Raw genomic sequence first — 23,888 nt, forward strand, 5'->3', positions numbered from 1 at the left:
AAAACCTCATGTACCACGCGCCACCTCACTTACGAATAATAAAATCTTTTTTAATGAAACCAAATTTCCAATTTTTATCATTGTGCCATGGTTGTTATTGTTCGATGATCATTCTCCTATATTCATATCTGATTCGCCACAAACCCGTACAATTTTTATGCAGCGTTTCTCATTCTAATCATTCTAATCGGTGCTCTCTGCAGTTTGATTCATAATTAATACTCATTTGGAGATATTGAAGTTTGTATACGCCTAAGACTTGTGAAAAACACCGAGAGACCTTTCATCGGTGATTTTATTTTCTTTTATTTCAACGGGATTAATCCTTTCCTCGGCCGATACGTGTTTATCAACAAACTCGTTAGTTTCACGAAGCGTAACTTTGACTTCAGTATGGGAACTGGTTTCTTCGAACGAAGGTTGCTGCGAAGAAGGTCTATTTCTATTTCTGATTAACTTCTGTAGGAACGTAATTCGTGCTTGTTTCATCCACTGTAATTCGTAGCTTTGACTGATACGTCTGCGCTGGCGATACGGCACACATCAATTGGGTGCGCTTCGCAATTGGTGGTTTTGTTATCATCGTTACATTCCGTTGAATGATCTTGACTTCGAGCCGAATACATATTTCCGACGTAATAGTCGATCTCATCGATTCAGATGTGAAGAGTGTGTTTGGTCACAGAGTTGAACCTGCTCGAAAAGTGATACGGTCGGGACGAAAATATATTGTGTACAATGTGTTGGATGCAGTGGATGTGCATTTACTCGTAATTCCCATCCGGGTTCCATATTTCATCTCATCATAGAAGTATTAACAAATTCAGCGAACGAGGATATCTACTGGAAATTCCGTAATACCGAGAGGTAAGCCGTAGCAGTTTTCATTATCTGAAATAACGTGTATCTACCTAAGTAAATTGTCAAGTACGGAATAACTCGGACTTTTAGACCCAAATAAAGCAGGGTTGATATTTGATCAGAACAACAAAATTTTTGCTGATCGATTGAAAAGCGACTTCTTATTTCGAAAAATGCAAGTGAGCCGAATAGACTTTTTCACGGTATTGCCGGCTGCACGTCTAGTCTTCATTTTTTTCGGACAGTTTTGGCATAATCCACAGATTAAAATTGTTGGGACTGTCCGAAACAAATGAAGGTTTAGGTATGGCTCGTGAGGAATAAAAAGTCGTATCGCAAACAGAGGCGCTGCTTCGATATCTAATTTCATTATACCTCAATCGAGGCTTCAACAGTACATGGTCACTTGATAAACGCGACGCGTATAATTTCAATGCTATTTCTGCAATTTACTCGTGATCACACGAAATTTGATGCAAAATTAAGTGGCCAAGTTTCCAGAAGAAGTGACGAGTAAATTTTTTTCATTTTTCCATTCATCGTGGGATTGTGCGACTTTGAAATCAGACCCCAGATGTTTGAAACTTACTTGAGTAAACATTTCCAACGACAAAACGTAAAACTTCCCAGCATATAAGTGCAGAGGCCGTTGCGCGTGACGGATACACATGATGATTGATTTGGAACTTTTAACCGGCATCTCGTACCACAAACATTGGAAATATGCATCCCGCACCAGATCGTTCTGAAATATGCATCGAATAGATATGCGAAATTTACTTTACTTCGGGTTTGAAAAACCCGACTATCTTCTATTTTTCAATTGAACTCCCTAACATGCGGTATGACCTAAAATCTCGACAAGTGTATCAAAAATTTTGAGCAGCAGTTTATAACATGGATATATAGATGGTATACACGTATGTTGCCCTGCACTCACCGCCTGCGTAAGACATTCTCCGACGTAACAATCAACGTAGATTAAAAGGACAATCGACAAGCCATAAGCCACAAAGTCAAAAAGGTCCGCCGGTTCTGCGCCTGTATTTGTGCGCTAGAAAAAAATCAACGTATCATGAATTGAGTTGTACAAATAACAATTGGTGGAACATGAGTTTCATCTTCTAATGTTTTTTATCTTATGCTGTAATTACCGCGAGAACGTTGTAGCCGAGAAAGCAAATTAGAAAAGTGCCGCTCAGTAACTGCGCCAGAAGTACGACGTTGAAAGATCCTACCAGATCGTCGGCCATCCTGTTGACACATCGAAGCCTCTATTCGGTAAATTTTCTTCCGCATTTCGGTAACTTTCATAAAGATATTACGGTCACCTGTTCCCACAGCTGCTCTTCTCGAGAGACAATATGAGTCATACCGGTTGCGAACTTACCCTATCAAATGGAGGTGCCTCTTGATGAGACTCTTGAACGATTCCTCAAACCCTGGCGCATCGCATTTCAAATTCTTTATACGATGTGCGAGAATCGCGAATTCGGCGGAAACGTGGAAACTCAGGGTGACCAGGAGGCAATCGGAACCCAGAAATCCTACGGTAACGATCAAAGGCAACGGCAGTTGTACCGCGTAAGTAAACGCGAAGTTCCGAAGGTTTTCGAAATCGTAGCATAGGGAGGCACGGTAGGGAAGTTCGAATACCAGCGAGCCGTTTCCCTCGCCTTGAATAAGAAAAAAATTTCATGGACCGGTACATTATCAGAGGATTTGGAAATCGGGAGATCAGCGATGAAACGTTGGGGTCTTACTCATTGATCCATACAGCTTGACAATTGGTTTGGCAAAGTAGGAGATGGACGAAAAAAAATTCATAGTTGGTACGGTGAGAATGAAGATTTTTGCCATTTTGTCATAAAATAAATGAATCTCAATTTCTTCGTCATCCCTGTAATCCTTGAGACGTAAATTTTCTCTAATCTTGCCGATGATCGAACAAAGACTTTTCTTCTTCGCTAGCAACAGAAACGCTTTATACACGACTCCTGTGAAAGGAAGAGTTTCCGTCACACTCACTGTTACTTTTTCTAAATCTGTAATATTCTGATAGATATACGTGCACTGCGTCGAAAGGTGAACAAAAGTATAGCTAAGCACTATCAGTAAACGAAAATAGCGCGAGTCCTCGGGCCAGTTGCCCAGTAAGCCGAGAATCCAACGACTCCATTTCATTGTTTTCTCAGCCGAAGAGAGATTTGGCTGTAATTGATGAAAAAGATAGTTTCAATAGGGTATTTGAGAGAAGAAAATCTTTTCGTCACCGGTGAGATCGCTTACTTGCATGACTCGAAGAATTATAAGTCGTCCTCAAGTTATCACGTTACAAGATGACGAAAAACTAACGGGATTCGTATCTCTCAAATTGCAGGTTTACTTTTTCGCTCGTCGCGATTGGTTCACACGAGCCAATCACCGAGCGTCAGTTTCAATCAATTTTATTTCCGAATTAATGAACGTATTACATATGCGCGTATAATGTCTTGAATAGTTGCGATCTGGATTTTCCCATGCCCGGTGTACTCGGTGCGTGCATAACTGATAGGGTTTGGTACCCTTGTAACCTGGAGGTAAGGTACATCGAACCAAAGCTAACTCAATGTCTCTATGATATAGGTATATTAATGATCGGAGTTAGAATATTATTTATCTAGACGCATTATCAGGGTATACAGGTGAATTATTTTTCTATAAAAAATGAAGGTAGTCTAATTCACCAACTGCAGCTGCTCGCTTCGCGAGAATTTATGCATTATGTAATTCAAGGTAATTACTTTCAAGCCATAATAATCGAATTGCTGCTCTATTTCCCTTAAGATTTTTTATCCCTTCTGCACAATGAATTCGGTACATACATTCAAATCAACCTGAGCCTATCGCTTTGTATGGATGCAAATGGACGAAAGTTAGACTTACTGTAGGATTTGATTATAGCTGAGCTGTTACTTTCTTCATTTCAACGTTTTTTCATCTGTTATCTATTTCTGCGTGAAATCCATTTGCAGCCGATATCTGTAACCAATCATGCAAGTCTCTTGCACTTGAGTTAGGATTTTGTAACATTCCTATGCACTCATCAGTCGCGACAGTTGAGTAACTATGGTAGTACCATAGATGTGCTCGATATATCTATGGTAGTACACAGATTTCTCACAATCAGTATCGTTATGGATACGCCATCGAAGCGTCTTTATTATTCGATCAATAATGACAAACACTTCAATTACTGGAGTAATTATCAATCAACGTTATCCTTGAACGATGGAGATTAGCGGTAACAAATTGACACCGAGTATCCGTTTACAAGGTGGCATTTGATATACGTAGAATTTTCCAGCTATGCAAATGGCGATCGTACTGCATGTCGATTCACGAAAACTAGTTGATCAGAAATTTGATGCTTTACAGCGAAGGATAATTCAGCATCTTTTCCATTCCGAGAGTTACCACACGCAGTCGTTCTAGTGGTTCCAATCAGGGTTTCAGGTAACGTCTATACCTTTTGCTCTGAAGAGGGATGGTGATTCTAATTTTACCGGAATATGTTTATTCACACAATTCAAAGCATGTTATTTTGTTTTCTTCATTCACCTCGAGTTGTTGGCAATTTTCATCAGCGTGCCAATCACTCTCTTCGAAATTTACGAATACTTTGCAGGGCGATCCGTTGGGTGTATGAAAATTTTAAAACTCACGGATTTATCGATCAATATTTTAACCACATTCGCCAATGGTACATAGGTTCGATAACCTACGTCAATGACAATATTAAAATCTTTGCCTACATCATCGGGAGCCACGGTTGAATTCGAGAAGTAGTTTCAGCGAGCAAACATGCATTTTATTCAGAGCAGAGAACAAGAAATTTACAAACATAGGTGTACACAGTGTACACTGGTGTGGACATAATTCAGAATTCTCAAGGTATGCGGACATCATGCTACGTGTTAGTTTCACGAGTCATTCCGTCGAATCTGTACAACGTCAAAAAGTTTGAGGTTTCTAGATTACCAGCTATATAACGTGCTATCCCATAATTACTCTGGGAAACATCGATAATCGGACGTCCCAATTAGTTACACAGGGTCCTCAAGACCGACAGATACGCCATCGATGTTTTGAGTATCTGAAAATCATGTAAAAGAAAGTAAAAACGAAACAAACGTGTCAAATCAATTCTCGTAACTGCAGAGTGCGTATGGCTGTTCAAACGAATCCCATCGTACGTGATCGGAAAAGCTCGAGGATCAAAGGTCCTGACTTTAGATAGAGACAACTTGGTCACGCATAAGAGAACCATTGAAATATAGAGGCGATGTGAAATATGCAGGTAGCGATATCGGTATACACGTAACGATGAAATATTCAGTATCGTTGAGCTTCATTCAGTATTGAAGTTGTGCTTCCGTAAAATAGTCGATTTGCAAAGGAACTCCACGTTGCGCTTTGACTCTACATACGTTGCGAGCTTTACCGTCTACCTACGAATGTGGACGTCATTCGTACTTACTCGAGTAAAATTTTCTAATGACAATACGTAGAATTTGCCGGCAGTCAAGTTTAGGGTTTTCTGAGATCTGGCTATGCATATTATGAAATCCTTTGACTGGGACGGCGGCATGTCGTACCAGTCGCACTGATAAAAAGCGTCACGAACGTGTTTACTCTGCAGAGGTATGAAATGAGAAGAATTATTCATGTTTGAAAATTAGACGCTTCTGCGAACGTTGTTTTCCTACAAAATCACGTACCTCTTGTGAAAGACATTCTCCGATGAAGCAATAACTGAACAAAAACGACAGCATCGACGCTTCGTACAGAGCAAAAGTTATCAAATTCGTCCCTTGAGAAGTTGCGGAATTCTGTTCAGTTGGAATGAGAAAAAAAAGTGTGATTGCAAAATCATTTTCGACAAAATTTACGGAAATACTGACAAGAAAAAAGATAACAAAACTCTACCACAATTACGTTGAACCCATTTAAAATGATAAGTAACGGACTTTGTAAAAGTTGAATCATCAGAATGCTGGCGAATGCGATGTTAATGTTCTTGGCCATCCTGAAAATTTAATGAACGAATGAATAAAAGTGATTTACATTTTCCTCGAATTTCAAGAGGTTCTATTGGTCAGGTCTACGTGTTTACTTTATCAATCGTAGATGTCGCTTGAGTATTCCACTCATTTCGATATGATGAGACTTTTCGCCATTTATCTTCAAATTTACAATGTTTTCAGCCAACACCGACATTTCTCCGCATACGTGGAGCGTCAATGATACCAACAATCCATCCGATCCGATCAATCCAAATGTGACCAACGGCAATGTCACCGCTTGGTAAGTGTAGGCACATACATATCGATAAATTCCATTTACCTCGTAGAACGGAGTCCGATATGGCAATGCAAAATGAGGCGTAGTTCCGTTTCCACTCTCTGAAAATTGGCAACGAGCAAACAATAGCAAAGTGAGTTGAACTGCTGTCTATTCTTTCGTTTTACATCACCACAAGTTTTTTACTCATTTACAATATTTTATGGAATCAGCAAATTGCGAACTGTTTTCTTCCATTTTGTGTAAGAAAAAGGAACAAAATGGCGGACACGATTCTCCCATCATCTGAATAAATATTGCCGTTTGATCTTACTTGCAAATAAGATCTTGGCGAGTGGTCTTATGTAGTAGAGAACAGCGGTTGAAAAGACGAGAGGTATTATAACTTTGTAGAAGTTTTTCGTCATCGATTTGTAAACCCCATACAATCGTTGTTCCCTGATGGTTTTTCTCGTGTTATTAGCACAGTCCTCGTTCATGTCATCGATCATCCGACTCAACAAATGATTATTATGAAATATCATTATCTTAATCAATAACAATGTATAGGTAGCAGATTCGGACAAATTGGCCAGAATTTCTTGGAGGTTACCGATGCTTTGTGAAAAGTTCACGCACTCTAGGATCACGTGAATCAAGATGTAGAGAAAGCTCGCAGTGAATCGTAGTTTAGCTCTACTTTTAGGCCAGATCCCCAAGGGATCCAGCATACGTTTGTTCAAGGTCAACAACTCTGATGATTGTTCGAGGTCGTTTTCCTATGTAACAAAGTCAAATTCGATGAACGACTAGATTTTGTTTAAACCTATGCATAACATTTACGAAACTTGTTAGAAAAAAACGAATCTGCGGGTTATCGTTGATATATTTAGACGATTCCATCAGCCGTCACGATTACTATTATTCGTCAAAACTTTACGTTGCTTGTATCAAGAACATATTGTTTATCAGTTCCGATAGCGTATAGATCTATGTTTGAAGTTGAATGTATATTTGCCTTGGATCTCGCAAATTATTTTATCGCTACACAAGTGAATAATTAGAGATAGAAAGAGTTACAATCTTGTCAGAAAGAATTAAGACTTGATGTTATTTTCCGGGTAATAAATTAGTAGAAATTCGGTAGATTACGGGCTTTATATAAGACTGTGAAACAGTTGCTGCAGCTGATTGATTGCAGTTCATCAGAAATACATTTTCAAATATTTTTCTGTTGCACCAATTATTCACGTAAAAATTATCTTTTTAGCGAATGTGATTTATTGAAAGTTCTACATCCATTATCTCGCGACGTTCATTCGAAACTGCCTCGAAATTATCGTCGCGAATATATTTGACAACGACGATTCTTAGTCGAATGAATTGTACAGCCCAAGCTTACCCTCTTCCACATTTTCTTCGAGTAGATTTTTTGCGGACGCAAACTTATGGGAAACTGAGGAATGACTCGTTGCGAACAAACTATAAGGCAGAGAGCTCGCTGTAATAGAAACGCGAAAGAGTATATTTCATATAATCTCTATTATTTTCGAATTCACGAGAAAATTACATACTTGCAGCACGACATCTATGACCATATGGCATCAGGCAGAATGCACGGTAATTGTTACCTTATCTCGTTACCTCAGGATTAACTTATGTCCATTTTATATTTGATCCCTAGACGTATTCTATGCAACAAATCTGATCGTAAAAAAATTGTTCACCAACCATGTATTATGTTGCGGTATTCATCAGGAACGTACGTTGCGGTAATATTGAAGAAATAATCAATGAAATTTCACAATTGTCTCCGTAATCAATCGCTCTCTAGATCTTCAATGTCTATAGACGATAATTTCGAAGAAAAAAATTCTAGAGAGGGAAAAAAAACGTGAGGTGTTGCGGGACACTCGACAGAAGCGGAGCTTCCAACGCTACGGATGTACAATTGAATTTTTGATAAATATAATTCGATTTCGTCATGGTAGTAAATTGCCAATTTCAATTAATCGGTAATGTGTTCATTTTATTGTTCAAATGTGACAGATAATTTTTAAATTCTATTTCAAACCATTTCACGTGATCTGCGACATCAAAAAAGAAAGAAGAAAATGGAAAAATTGAACGTTGGGTAAATGTCCTGCAGGGGTCGAAAGAATCTTCAAGATCGCAGTGGTCGACCGGTTATAGTTACGATGGAAAAAATCCACCGCTGTAATTTTCTCCGACAAGAAGTCATTTCACCCGACGTACCTGCCTTACCGTAACCAGTGATCAGTTTGCTTCAGGGAACGTTGAACCATTCAATTTGTGTCTGAGCAGCCGGAACACCAGCAGCGACCGTAGCAGCAGCTGTTCTTACCTCGGAAAATTTCTCTAGGCGAAAAAATTACGATATTAGTTACGAGCTGGAATGAGATAGCAGAAGTGAAAATGATAAATTATTATCTAACAAACTGTGTCAGATAAACAAAGTTTTCATGATCTATTTTCATTTGCGATTCTATTCTTTGTTACATATCAGGCATTCGGAAGGGAGTCGACTTTTTCACGGTGAGACAACATTTTTAATTACAAGAAATGGATACTCGCAATCGACGAAATTAATAAATTCTCCATCTTTTGTTTGAACAATTAATTTTAGTGCAGCCAGCAGTCGATGGTAAACGCATTGAAGATTAGAGTTAGGGAGAACTGGTACAAAGTTCAGCACTACAATGTGTACTTTTGTGCAGAAAAATAATCGGGTCTCGTTTGTATTTGTGGAAATAACGAAGCCGGATTAACGAATGATAGCCGTTGTATTTTCTGCAGTGGCAAAAATTATCGCTCATATTTTTCCCCGTATACTCATGTCGTAGAGCAAGTAAAGGACAAAAAAGTCATGAGAGGAAGAAAGAATACACGAGAACTACGGATGGGAGGGACTACCAAAGAATGTTGCTCATGAACAGGGTCTTCGGGGATCAAGAGGACAACGAAAATACGTAGGCCTACGGGGTATTTGTGAAGTCTGTCGCTCTTACACTCATAGCTGTGCAAATACCCGAATAACTGTGAAAATGGCAGGTCACCCCAGGTGGGTTCGTTGGCTGAATCGTCTACCTAGGATGAGTCGTGACGGAGCTAGGGCTGAAAGAATTTATGAAATGGGATCGACAATAAGTTTTAACGCACAAAGAATTACAGTTTATAAGAACATTCTCGTATGTAAGCGAATATTCTGTATATAGGGTGTCTCGTTTTGAATCACACGTCAAATCAGATCTAACGATGAAATGTTCCCTTCGAAAGTCTGAGTGATTTGAAGAGGTAGTTCGATGGTGAATCGAAAAGTTTCCTTTATTCGAGTCGTCGGGGAATCTTGCAGTGGATTCTGATATTTGGAATCAAATTTCATCTTTCAGGGAAGTGACTCGCAAAGCAATAACTTCCCTGTTTTTACTGGCTGGTTATTTTCAATCTGATTGTGAGTGAAGGAAATATTGAGATAGGCCAAGAGATCTGATATACGGTTTTTCTGTCGAGCAATCACGCGGTTGTTCGGAATTGAAATGCTCGGGCACTCTGTATAAATGAATGATATAAATAACCATCCACCTTATCAGATTCTCGTCGAGTTTGTTTGTCGTTCAGAAATATATCCCGGTGATGTATCTCCCGTTTGTGCAGTTGCAGTTCTACGACTAAATACGTTCATGTATGTACAGTGATTATCTGTACCATAGATATAGTGAACATATCTATGTCTGTACCAACATAGGTATACTTATCGGCAATGTTCAAGTCCAACTCGACTTTTGCCTCGCTCGCGCAGTTTTCAAGCTGATTGGTAAATACAAAGAAACGATTACATAAAACCAAATGTTTGATAGGAATACATAACCACGCATAATACGTCGCCATCCCCTATAGTGTTTCTTCAAGTCACCAAACATACTCTTTTTGATCGATAAGGTTTTCTAATACCGTGCAAAAAAGCGTGATGTTGTTTCGCTGCTCTATTTTTGGCGCCGTTTCCTCTGATATATAGACCTACGTTCGTTCCAACTCTATTGATCCGAATCTCACCATGATTATTATACACTGCAATGAACGAAATAAAGATCATGAAAAAGAGGAATCATTCTATAGATTACCGTCTAGAGCAGTTTAGGCGCTCTAGAAAATGTCACGATATTATCGTACCCAGGAATGATCGCTGCAGCTATTACATGACACGGGTTTCATTCGTTGGCACGATTCATGAATTTTCACGCATTAACGCAAATTAGCAATTTTCGGATTCATTCTATTTTTGAAATTGCAACTCATTTCCAATCACCATCAGAATAAATGACGGATAATTGTAGATATAACGTTTCCTGATACAGCAAAGTAGAACGATTTCAACTAGGTAATTGCACTTCGAATACTTAAAGAAGCCAAAAGTAGTTTAGAGTTGATAAACGCAATCAGTAACATAAACTCTGCGTGCATTTCAACCTTTCAAGTATTAGTTAGTTCATCAGCATGGTAATTCATACGACATCGATGCGTGATTAGGAGTTTGTCATAAATTTTCACGTAATTACGCGAATTATCAATTATCTGATACATCCTTTTTTTGAAACTGGAACTCATTTTCAATCGTCATTAAAATACATTACCAATGAATACAGGTATTGCGTTTTCTGGTATAGCAAAGTTAAGTGTTTTCAACTAGGTAATTGCACTTGGAATACTCGAAGAAGCCAAAAGTAGTGGAAAGTTGATGATTGCTATCAATAATACGAACTATACTCGTATTTCAGCTTTTGAAATACCAGTTCTCCGGCATGGGCAATTCATTCTACATCGGGGAAGTTGGTCGGATTTACAAGTCAGCTAACACGCGCACGACTGAAATTCCCGACAATGTTCGATGGTAAAAAGAAAAAGAAAAATACCAAACAAACTATGTATTTGAGCTGGCCATGATGTAATCGTCATGGTGTAATCACTATTTGGGATAAAAAGAGAAACAAAGAGTTGAGAGATCTCGATTCGAATAACAATGCGAAAAAATCAAACCAGGGTTTCCGCGATGAACAGCGTGACTCGACTGAACCTGTGAGTATTTGGGTCAGATGTGCTGAAGAGTGTTGTTCACAATTAGGAACTGACAATTTTCGAGTCAAGAATTAAGCTCGAGCGCTAAATGAGCTGAGGAATCTTAAGCGAAAGGTATGGAACGAAACAAAGAACGAGTCATTCGTCGGTGTGTCCGCGGTACAGGTAGAATATATGGTAAGGTAGGTGAGACCTGTAGCATATACTTGTAGGTTTACGTAACGTAAGTGTATAACACATCAGCCTTTGGTCGCACAGTTTTGCGACTGGAAGAGGGTCACGTGGTTTTTCTACTTCTTTTTTTGAACCGAAGTTGAATCGTAAAAGGCGCAGACGCGAGAAGCTGCCACCACGTGCACAACGACGACCGTCGGGTTCTCGATCTCCCTTCCGGCTTTGGTTCTCTGCATCGCATCAGTTTCGAGTAGTCTCACAGTTTTATCTTGTCCGTAGGTTTGTACACCGCCGCTGTATCATCGGAGTTATTCCGTTTCTGGCTTCACCAGAAGCGCGTCTTCAGCTGCTGAGGCTAAAGAGAAGCCGGTGCTCCGAGATCTGTGGACGGGAATAAGGGTGTCGCGGTCGCCAGGTATACGCGAGGAATTACGTCTGACCTAGAAATAGATGTAACAGCGCCGAGTTTTTCATTTTTCCGTTGGTTTTTCGAATTCCCTTATCTCTGTTTTGCAACGCGGAGTTCGTAGCAATAATATTTGTGCGGGCAACGTTCCACTTCCACTTTCCGGCTCGAAATTCTTCGAAGGCGTATATTCGAGGATCGAACGGCGCGTGGTGGTGTTCACAAAGTGCGTGAGTCTATAAATCTTTGTTAGTTCTGATTGAATATTAAGAATTTGAAAATAATTATCATCCACTTGTCCCGTTCATTTTGTTCATCATCTTTTCGATATTCTGTTTCGGAGCAACTGTTCCAACAACTATGTTTATTTTCACTGTATTCAACTTTGGAGCAACTTTGTCAATATAGTCTATAAGTGCTACAATGTATCCTTTTGTTGATTTGCTGTTCACATGCCGAGATTCTTTGCAGCGATATCAGTCATTCGTGAGTAATAAGGGGGTATTCGATGACGTTTGTCCATGTGGTTGCGTTTCCACACTTTGGACCGATTTGTAACAAACCGCGTGACGAGCACGGTTACTCGATTCTGCAATGCGGTTCTTCTGCTACTCATTGTCAGTCAGCATCATAGTGCATGGGCTGCGTTATTTACCGTTATGCGTATAGTCTCGTGTAATCATTAGCGATGTCATACGTCGAATCCGTACAGCTCTATATGAAAATTGAGTACAGATCACAGATGTTCGATATTAATGTAACGGGAACAGAGTCGAGGATAATTGCGATGCACCACATGCGTCCGAAGAAAGAAGATGGTTGACCTTGATTCGTAAACATATTGTTCCAAAACAAAAAAAGTGATCGTTGCCGTGGACGTATGTCACGGAGCAAGCATTATTTACATAATTTGACTACGTACTCGAATACGTATGAATGTATAGATACATCACACGCACGTGGTACATAGAGACATACGTGAGTTGATGACTCTCATGACCATCGTCGGAATAACGGTGAATATTATCGACGTTCCATAATGTACGACGGTGTATATGCGACTTGAACACCTACCTGCGATAAAATATTGCGGATACTTGGTACTAGAGACCGACGATAATACGACGGTCACCATGGCAACCACCGCGAGCGTCATTCTATCAGCTGTTCCTGATCCCGTATTTCCTCTGGTTTGATGTCAGTTGTATTACCAGGAAGCTAATAATTCTGCCTCGCGCGATGAATTTTTTCCTATTGCTATTCAATTCTTTTCAACGAAGCAATTTGACTCGTGGTCAATTCTAAGAACATATTTGTACACTGACAATCGATCGACTTGAATCCGATGATAATGTACCACACAGCCCGGGTGAATCCGTCAATGAAACTTTGAGGTAGAATTTCAATTACGTGAAACGGGGGAAAAAATATTGACATAAACAAAAAAATTTCATCACGGAATCCGATTTGTGTTTAATTAAACGATAGCTGATCGCTCGACCCTGCAGACATGGGGTGATGATATGGTAGCTTTGTCAATATTTGCATTAAATTCCAACTCTGATATGGAATTATATCTAATCAATCGTGTTTTCAAACAGTTGTGTATGTCGAATAAAGTATCGTATTACCTGCGCTTTTTCCATTCGCAGTAAATATAATCGTCCGCAAACTCATCCTATTCGTTGGTGATGTAATAATTCATCGATCGATGCACGGGTAAATTATCGTAGCATCGCTCGAGTTTCTACAGTTCTAGTTACGTTTGTGTAGTCGTTAATTTATTGAACTCGAAAAATTTCACTCATCGTTACGTATGGTTGACGTAAAAAAGGCAGGTGATGCGACTCCACCGACTTTTTCAGATCGATTGAATCTTCTCTACTCACCTTCCTCGTTGAAAAGCTTAATTGATTTGTCGAAATCCCATTGCTATAGAAATCAATGCAGGATTTTTTCAAAGTCCTCGTCGCGCTTATATAGATCTGCACTCTGTTTGAATGGAAAAATCACACGCCTTCATTCACAATACCCACAATGAATTTGTTATTTTCCGTCTCCAGTATAGGGAATCGTATCAGAAGTGGTCACGAAACTAAGCCCTGTCAGAACATTGAGTACCTATCGTTTGTTTTTACCTCCACTTCCGGTCAGATCCTAAAAAACAGGCATTCTTACCGTCCTACAGGGCACACAGTAATTACCTCGGTGAAAATGACCAAGTATATGGATTCGAGTTTATGCAGCGTCTTATCTGCTGAGTAATTTCAGGGAAGGAAATCATTATCTCTGCGATATAATGAAATTACCCATATTTTACAAAATGCAGGCAAACGTAAGATATGCATACCATTTCAACTACGAACGGTCATTGACGTGCCACAATAAATTCCTATACAGATGGCATGAGTAAGAACATAATAATGTGCAGAGCAATAATGACCGTTTTGGAATCAAAGTCGAGGGTACTTAACAGTCTTTTTATGACGGAATACATTGCTCATTGGAATTCAAGGCCGCACGTCAATGAACAATAAATCTACGTGGGTGGAATTTATCGAGATTACTTTTTACGCGGGTAGGATTATCAGCTGCCATTAATGAGAATGAGATTACGTTGATCGATTCTGAACAAGTTTGAGATTACATTTTTTCTGTTTTTTCAGCTTTCGTTACGAAGATACCCGATCCTTCCGTTCCAGTCGTCGCGCGTCAAATCTGAACCCATCGGCAACTTGATCGCAGGCAGGCGATTACGTTCTTTGCGAATCTCCCGACGTCTACGTAATTTAGATCCTATACACAGTACATACATATTTCACTTCAGTGATTTCTGATGCTGCATGACGTACGACTTTCATGACATCATCGTGTCGTACACGAAGATAATGTAGACACATGGTAACGTGGCCATTTTGTCGTACAACATACACGATGCGATATCAAGAATTCGTCAATCTTACGCACGAGTTAATTGCACAAAATTGCAATTTAACAACTTGAACCGATTAGGGAATACCTCGAACAGCTTAGATCTGAGTAAAAGTTGGATTGGAAATCAACCAGCTCTATAAATGTGTCCGATGCGATCTCACCCTTGACACGTATGCGTTAAATACTTGTGCAACATATTGGATCGAATATCAGATATCGATTCAATCGTTGTATCATTGTCAAAGTGTCATCCATACAGTTGGGTGTTCTCATTGTTCGCAACGTCATTCCACATCGTTTCTAGCTATGGTTTTTTAGTTCACCTCATAGCGACTCCGCTACGGCGCGAGGCGTTGGTATTCAACCGTTTTCGCGATAACGCCGGCGCTCATTTGATAATGGCGCATGGCGTGTCGCGCATGATTATTGACTAATCAATCCGGTGTCCGCGGCGCGCTCTCACTCGTACACTGATAGTAAACCAGAATTGATGATCCTCCGAGTTGTAGCTGTGGAATAACTACACGACATGTTACGTCGCGATCGTGACGCCTTGAATGACCACGAGGTCAAGCGCTCATCGTGCAAACAATAACGACACATTACATACGATGTGAATCGCCCATGAGCCACACCGAAGTAATAAAAACTAATAATTGAAGACGCCGGTTGATCTAATCCGTGGAAATTGTTAGCCCTACAGTTCGAGTGGAAAAAATGTCGAAAACTGAGATCCGGATGTGTGTGGTCCGAAAACTGCGGATGCCGCTGCACATGCTGACGTGTTTCGCGAAAAGTAATCACAGTAAAAAGATCATTCAAATTATATCAAGTTCGTCATTCCCTTTCAGTTTGTGACTCGGGAACTTTGTGGATAGTAAAACTTTGTAGACAATAGTCTGCTTTTGCCTTAGAACTTTTGATGCAATACCTTCGGTTAATGAAACATGAAAGCTGATCACGACTTTGTAGTCTATTGTGAAAAACGAATTGGCAAAATTGCAAAAGTCTAAGCTTTGTGTTTATAATATCGGGATAAGAATTGATCTGCATTCCGATTGCATGCATTATGTTGGTTTATTGGCCGTCAACCAATTTCATATGTGATAATTGGTATAATTAGCGACAAGCGAGCCTGTGAATTTTTCGAAACCCCACCTAGACAGCTCGGTTTCAGCCAATGAAAAACAGTTGTATTTGCCCACGTGGAGAGTTCATTGTGCTGAATTCATTAGAAATAAACTCATACTCGTCTGCAATTGGGCATTGCATCTCATTGATATTAATTAGTTGCCCCGCGGTGACAGCGTGTCAAAACAACCCAATCATATTCGAGTAGTTGAGCATTGAGCTGCTACGTCTGATGATATCGCGGATGATATTTGAAATGAAGTAACCGTCGACCGCGGCGTCGTAGGTACAAAATGTTATTGAATTGCTGTGTCGCGTAGCCGCTTTATTCAATTTATCCTTTATACTCGTTACCCGATAGCTATACCGAGAAACGCGATGTCGATGTTTTAATTTTTCAATTGTTACGCACACCCTCAGCTCTGGCTTAATAATACAGACTAAAAACAATCCAAAGACTCATACTCGTGAACCGAACGACTCATTCCTGCTCGAATTCTAAGAGATTCGTCTGCGCTTCATAATAATGCACACACCGCGTTGTAAATAATCGCCAAACAAACAATGTGTGCTGATGTATGGTAGCGAGAAAAAAGATGATTTCTGAATCATGCAACTTTGTCCCACCAAACGCTCGAGAAATGTTGTTCAAAATATGCCGCAGCGAATTGCGCAAGTTTGCTTGGGATTAGTCGAGCGTTAATTATAACGTGTGGACATTATTGTTCTCTTGTTTCAGAAGCTGACTGCACGTGATGACAAAAATTTGAGACGACAACCATATCATTTCATCCGATATGGACAAGTCCGAGAAGCAACGGGCCGCGCCAAACCCACGAGAAAAAGCAAACCCGCTTTCGATCATCACATTTGCGTGAGTTTTAGCTATGCGATGCCGTGTTAGTTGGGAGAATTCATTTCGTAATTGAACTACCTGAATACATGTGTGTGTGCATATGTCCTTGACCGAATGCATTTTCTAAATTGTATGCTGTCGATGACATCCACATCCGATTCAAATAGTCCATGGACGTCGATGCCGCGATGCAGAATGAAAGTGAACTTGCTGTCGCATTGAAATAATTTACCGAGTCGTTCTTATTCTTCGATGTTAGATTACATGTATACCTGAAATAGGCGTCGTCTCGCAACTGATATGAATGCGGAGATGCATGAAGTATAAGCGGACTTGATTGATGCTCTGTAATTGTAGTTCTAACTACGCTCTGTACACGCGAAAATGTTCGAAAAGATTTTCAAATTGTTGGCAAAATATTCGTCGTTACTTTGGTAGGGAAAATCTTATTCGGTAGAACACGAATGAGAGATGTTTTCATTCTCATTTCACGCTATTCATTACGGAATTTTCATAGATGGGTGTTGGACACGTTCGCCAAGGGATATAAAAAAGATTTAGAAATATCGGATCTCTACGCACCTCTTAATGAGCACGCGAGCAGCGTACTTGGTGACAAAATCCTCCACATTTGGGATAAGGATCAAGAAAAATGTAAAAGTGCTAAAAAAGAAGCTCATCCGAGTCTGCTTAGAGTATTGGTGAAATGCTTTGGACCACGTATAATGATGCTTGGGATCGTGATCGCAGCTTTAGAATTTCTCGTCAGGTAAGATAATACGCCGATGAAAGGAAACGATTGTTATTATTACCCAAGAACGGGTGACAAACGAAGAAAAATATTCTAACCGAATCACCACATGATAGAATAACGCAGCCTCTAATGTTGGCTGGATTACTGCGATACTACAGCGGTAATTCAAACATGTCCAAGCAAGAAGCGTACTTGTGGGCTACGGGAATCATCACGTGTTCTATGGTTAACTGTATAGTCATTCATCCTTGTATGTTGGGAATTATGCACACTGGAATGAAGATGAGGGTGGCCTGCTGTTCTTTGATATACAGAAAGGTGTTAAGACTTTCGAAAACCGCGTTGGCACAGACTACCGTTGGGCAGGTGAGTAGTTTCCAATGATATAAAATTGGATCGGTTTTCAGGAGACTTAATAGTCTACATTTACTGTCAGCGCGTAAAGTTTAGAGCCCTCAGTTTGGAAGACTATAACTACGAAGAGAAAAATGATATAGCAGAAATTCAAAAAGGGTTTAAAAGCTTGGATTATTCTGCGTTCGAAAGCTAATTTTCAAATTTCGAGAAAAAAAAAACACCGACAGTTATTACCACCGAAATGTCGGAAAACGTTGTTTTTTCAGAATTCACCGAAGTAGTTCAACTTTGGAAGGTCACCACTCGTTTGTAAAGCATTCGGAAAATTCGAATAAAATTCAGACAGATCCATGGAAGGTTTCTCAGAGTGATTCCGTTAAAAAATTTCGCAAATTCTGAAAAACATGGTGCCCAGGTGCTCCGGAGTACAAAGTGGCGATCTCGAGAATGATTTCAGAAAAACTGATCTACGTGGACTCAATATATGCAGAAAAATATAGACTTTCTAATGCCGTAAACAAAAAATCGCTCATATATCTGAATTTTCGGTAATCGTTATTGACGTTTTAGTGTATTACAGGCATATAAGCGGGCGACCCAGCCGCTATAGCGTCGCTGCAACTACATTGTATTGACGCGCGGTAGCGGCTACGCGCTACTACAATGTTGCGCCGCGTCACTACAATGTAGTAAATTTCTTTTATGAAAACATAGATGGTTATCAAAATCTGTAGCGGCTGGGTCACTCGCTCGTTCTGAGAAACTTTTCATAAACCTCTCTGAATTTCTTCGAATTTTCCGAATGCATTCCAAACAAATGGTGACCTTCCAAAGTTCAAATGCCTCGGTGAACTCCGAAAAAACAACGTCTCCGACCTTTCAGTGGTCATAACTGTCGGTGTGTTTTTTTCTCAAAATTTAAAAGTGATTTTTCGGACGCAGAATACTCCAAGTTTTTGAATTTTTTTCGAGATTCCGCTTGATCATCGTTTTCTTCGTAGTTAGACACCTCGAAACTGAGGGCTTCAAACTTGATGCGTCGACAGTAGATCCGTATATCCTTAGGTTGGAACTGTTACAGGTTGTCAATCTACTGAGTAATGACGTGAATAGATTTGATTCCGCTATATATTTCATTCATTATATTTGGCTGGGACCATTGGAATCTGTAGCGATTACTTATTTGATTTATCGTGAGGTAGGATGGTCCGCTGTAATCGGAATGCTGACCTTGCTCATGTTCGTTCCTTTGCAAGGTGAGTGTGAAATTTTCTCACGGTCAGATGAAGAGAGTGATTGATTGACATATTCATTTAAAATTTATACCCGTCAGGATACCTTGGAAAAATGTCGTCTATATTCAGATTGCGAACTGCGCTCCGGACGGACGAACGTATCCGTTTGATGAACGAGATTATAAATGGTATCCAAGTTATCAAAATGTACACATGGGAGAAACCATTTTCGTATCTCGTTGAAATTTCTAGAAGGTAAGAAAAAAGTAAAATCAAAAATAATAATTGGTTCAGTGATGAGTTTGAATAAACATCGTCTTCATCTTCAGAAAAGAGGTCAGCGCGATAAAAAAGAACGCTATCGTTCAGGGTATCACCTTGTCTTTTGACATGTATACACCGAGACTCTGCGTTTTCATCACGATATTGGTCTACGTTCTTTTCGGTAATAAAATTACCGCGGAACAGGTCTTCATGATGACAGCATTTTACAACGTACTTCGTACAGCGATGACAATCGCGTTTCCAATCAGTAAGTTGCAAGAGTGAATCTTCTCCGAGCCAATCAGTCTCGCGGTAGAGGATATTGCGATATTTTCACGGGCGTATGCGTTACAGATGAATACCAATGATGGAAACTCGATGTCATTTCGTATTACAGGTATTACACAAATAGCTGAAGCCTTGGTGTCCATCAGACGTTTACAGAAATTCCTGATGCACGAAGAGAGAAGAAAGCCACCACTAACAGATGGGCGTTGCGATTTCGAAAAAACCGGACATGCTCCAGCAGCTGTTCTGCTAACGAACGCCACTGCGAGGTGGGATTTGGATAGCATGGATAACAAATCAAACACTCTGTCAAATCTGAACATTGAGATAAAACGTGGACAACTAACAGCGGTCATAGGACATGTAGGTTCCGGAAAGACGAGTCTACACCACATTATACTCCGGGAATTGCCATTAGTGCACGGCTCTGTCGAAGTAAACGGCAAAGTGGCGTACGCTAGTCAAGAGCCTTGGCTTTTCGCGTCATCGATTCGCCAGAATATTCTATTCGGTCGTCCGATGGACAAAGCGCGGTACGAAAGCGTTGTCACTGTTTGTCAATTGAAAAGAGACTTCACGCTATTTCCTTACGGTGACAAGACAATTGTCGGCGAGAGAGGGATCAGTTTGAGCGGAGGACAACGTGCGAGAATAAATTTGGCAAGGGCTGTCTACGCGGACGCAGACATTTATCTATTCGACGACCCTCTTTCGGCAGTGGACGCTCACGTGGGAAGGCACATGTTCGACGAGTGCATCAACGGTTATTTACGCGGAAAAACAAGAATCGTGGCAACTCATCAACACCAATACTTGAAATACGTAGATCGCATTATCGTCCTGAGTAACGGTACCGTGGCTGCCATGGGTACATTTGAAGAGCTTCAAGCCGCCGGACTTGACTTTGTTAAACTACTCGAGCAAGTAAACGAGACGGAGGATAACGAAAGTATTCGAAGAAGTTTGAGCAGACGATCTTCTATTCAGAGCACTAGATCTGAGGAGGTAGTTGAGGTCGATCCTGTAGAGGAGGCAGAGATGAGAACCAGTGGACAGGTTTCTGGAAAAATTTATCTGGCATACTTCAAAGCTGCTGGAAACTTGTGTTACGTTATCGCCATGTTGTTGATCTGTGTTTTGAATCAGATAGTCGCCAGCAGCGGTGACTATTTCGTAACTTATTGGGTTAATACCGAAGAAGCGTCGATGGTGAAAATCAACGGGACACTCGTCTCTGAATGGGCTGGACCGTTGAGCAGAAACATGTGCGTTTACATCTACAGCGCGATAACCATCGCCACTGTAGTTTTCACTCTTACACGGACCTACATGTTCTTCAGCGTTTGTATGAGAGCGTCGAGGAGATTACACGGAGATATGTTCACCAGTATAACTCGAACCACAATGCGTTTCTTTAATACTAATACATCCGGACGTATTCTGAACAGGTTTGTGCCAATATATTACTTGGATTGCATTTCAATCAATCACTTGGCCATGGAATTATCGAAAAGTACCACGTTCATCCTAGATTCTCCAAGGATATGGGAGCCATTGACGAGTTGCTGCCGATGAGTATGGTCGACGTTATGCAAATTGGTTTGGCACTTTTCGGTGTCATAATCATTGTAGCAGTCGTGAACCCTTGGCTTATAATTCCGACTTGTATTATCTTGGGTTTATTGTATCTCTTGAGAGTATTTTACATTAGTACAAGCAGAAGTGTAAAACGATTGGAAGGAATAAGTAAGTTCAGGTTCCAAGCTTTTCCATTGCTCTGTACAGGGTGAGGCTTATCAAAGGTTCAGAATGGGTTGGACTTAGTTGCCGGGAAGACACGCCCATTCGACCAATCACGGTTATTATCACGTCTTCGAAATTGTTTCCATGACCCTGATACGCTCCCCAATTCCTACCAATATGATTGTTCACTTGATTGGTCGAGAGAGCGCGTCTTACCGGCAACTAAGTCCAACCCATTCTGAACCTTTGATAAGCCTTACCCTGTATAAATGAGAATTCTGGACTACAAGGTTGATTTTGAATCTTTCAACATTCTTTTCAGCCCGCTCACCAGTATTCGCACATCTCAGTGCCACTTTAAATGGATTAACAACAATTCGAGCGTTTGACGCCGAGACTATTCTTGCCAAAGAGTTTGACAACCATCAAGATCTTCATTCTTCGGCGTGGTACATTTTCATATCGTGTTCGCGTACTTTTGGATATTACCTGGATCTCACGTGTGTGGTTTACACCACCCTGGTCACCTTCAGTTTCCTAGTTTTGGATCAGAATACTTTTGGTGGAAACGTTGGTCTCGCGATTACCCAGTGCATCGGTCTTACCGGGATGTTGCAGTGGGGGGTGAGACAGACGGCAGAAATGGAGAACCAGATGACTTCCGTCGAAAGAGTTTTGGAATATAGCAAACTGGAACAGGAACCATCGTTGGAGAGCACTCCGGAAAATAAACCCCCGAAAGAATGGCCAAGTCAAGGAAAAATTGAGTTCAAAAATATGTTCCTCAGATATGATAGGGCTGAGCCTCCGGTCCTAAAAGATCTTAATTTTATTATAAATCCTAGAGAAAAAATTGGAATTGTTGGACGTACAGGTGCAGGAAAGACTTCTTTGATATCCGCTTTATTCCGACTGGCATATATCGAAGGAGATATTTACATCGACGATTTACCAACGAGTAAATTAGGTATGCATGACCTGCGATCAAAAATTAGTATCATCCCACAGGAGCCGGTACTTTTTTCGGGACGTTTGCGTGAAAATCTTGATCCTTTCGACGAGTATTCGGACGACGTTCTCTGGCAAGCTTTGGACGAAGTAGAATTAAAAGAAGCTGTAAACGAGCTAGTAGGCGGTCTTCAGTCGAAAATGTCGGAAGGTGGTAGTAATTTTAGTGTGGGTCAGCGGCAACTACTTTGCCTCGCTCGCGCCATCGTAAGAAACAACCAGATATTGGTATTGGATGAAGCAACTGCTAACGTCGATCCACAAACCGACGTTCTCATCCAAGAAACTATTAGGAAAAAGTTTGCCAATTGCACCGTTCTAACGATAGCACATCGATTAAATACAGTAATGGATAGTAATAACGTGCTGGTCATGGACGCAGGAACGATGGTGGTGAGTGATTTTGGACATTCTGCTCTTTCATTTTTTAGTTGTTACGAATTAGAAATACTTAAGAAAATTCTCGTCGCTATTACTGTTGGATGGCGTCATAGCGTGAAATGATTGGTGATTTCAGGAATTCGATCATCCTCACATATTGCTGCAAAATCATCATGGATATTTGTACAATATGGTACAACAAACTGGGCAATCTATGGCGGAGACTTTAACGAGAATAGCGAAAAAGGTGAAAATTGGGAATATGTAATATTGTCATCAACGTAATATTGTCAATTTATCAGGTGGATCAGTTATCATAAGGTTGCACACGCGATCTTCATAATAATGTGAATCGATGAATATGTTTTGTTTCAGAACTACGATAGCCGAATGCCGACCTGAGAAATAAACAAAAATCAAAAACAAGACTTAAGATTTTCCCAAGAACTGATAGTTAAGAATCATCAATTATTTGCCATGGTGCTCATATCAATGAAGAACTTCAAATATTTCACGAACGAAGCACATCTCCATTATATTATAAAAATTAGAAGCAGAGTAAGTTGGTAGTGAAAAAAAAACAAAAGGCGATAAATCAAATATTTTTATAGTCTTTTTAACATTATAGTCTTTAATAATGATCAAAGTCTAATATTAGTGACCTGCTATGAATAATATTCCCATACTTTTCTATCAAATTGAAGGATCCTGGATATAAATTTGTAATTTCGGCGTTTCAAATTTGAGCTTGGGCTAATTAATGCCCGATTAAATCTTCGGCAAGAGTATATCTCCTGCAGGGGTTAGTTATTGTAATTGCAGTTATAGAAAAACGTGAACAGTTTCGTAATTTTAATGAATCATGAAGTATTGATTTGTTATAGCAAATCGCAGGTATAAGCGGATGATCTCAGTCATGAATGTGCCTAGAGGAATTATAGAAAAATGATAAAATGAACACTACTGTAATTAGAAATAAGATATACAATTATTCAACGTTATTGGGCTACTTAATTAAAACCTATTTCATTTTGAGGATCAATTACTATTCCCTCAAATTTTTAGGGGTCGCAACCGTTT

At 40.1% G+C, this 23,888-nt stretch overlaps 2 protein-coding genes across 2 annotated transcripts; one reads left to right on the forward strand and one right to left on the reverse strand.

Moving 5' to 3' along the window:
• Positions 1-96: 96 nt before the first annotated feature.
• LOC105694139 lies at positions 97-9,579 on the reverse strand. The gene is made up of 14 exons (XM_048650807.1): positions 7,586-9,579; positions 6,518-6,962; positions 6,017-6,305; positions 5,830-5,929; positions 5,622-5,732; positions 5,381-5,536; positions 4,951-4,996; positions 4,566-4,621; positions 2,625-3,072; positions 2,252-2,537; positions 2,016-2,115; positions 1,802-1,915; positions 1,451-1,606; positions 97-891 (listed from the first exon to the last, which is right to left on the reverse strand). The coding sequence occupies exons 1-14, from the start codon at positions 7,595-7,597 to the stop codon at positions 841-843; spliced, it is 2,370 nt and encodes a 789-aa protein (XP_048506764.1). The 5' UTR covers positions 7,598-9,579; the 3' UTR covers positions 97-840.
• A 1,407-nt stretch (positions 9,580-10,986) lies between these two features.
• Positions 10,987-23,809, forward strand: LOC105683683 (probable multidrug resistance-associated protein lethal(2)03659). The gene is made up of 12 exons (XM_012396452.3): positions 10,987-12,083; positions 16,662-16,796; positions 17,296-17,547; positions 17,646-17,898; positions 18,971-19,145; positions 19,223-19,379; positions 19,454-19,656; positions 19,786-21,124; positions 21,208-21,422; positions 21,742-22,820; positions 22,945-23,055; positions 23,184-23,809. The coding sequence occupies exons 2-12, from the start codon at positions 16,720-16,722 to the stop codon at positions 23,208-23,210; spliced, it is 3,888 nt and encodes a 1,295-aa protein (XP_012251875.1). The 5' UTR covers positions 10,987-12,083; positions 16,662-16,719; the 3' UTR covers positions 23,211-23,809.
• Positions 23,810-23,888: the final 79 nt, after the last annotated feature.

The sequence above is a fragment of the Athalia rosae genome, chromosome 2 (assembly GCF_917208135.1).
Source record: "Athalia rosae chromosome 2, iyAthRosa1.1, whole genome shotgun sequence".
Classification (NCBI taxonomy): domain Eukaryota; kingdom Metazoa; phylum Arthropoda; class Insecta; order Hymenoptera; family Athaliidae; genus Athalia; species Athalia rosae.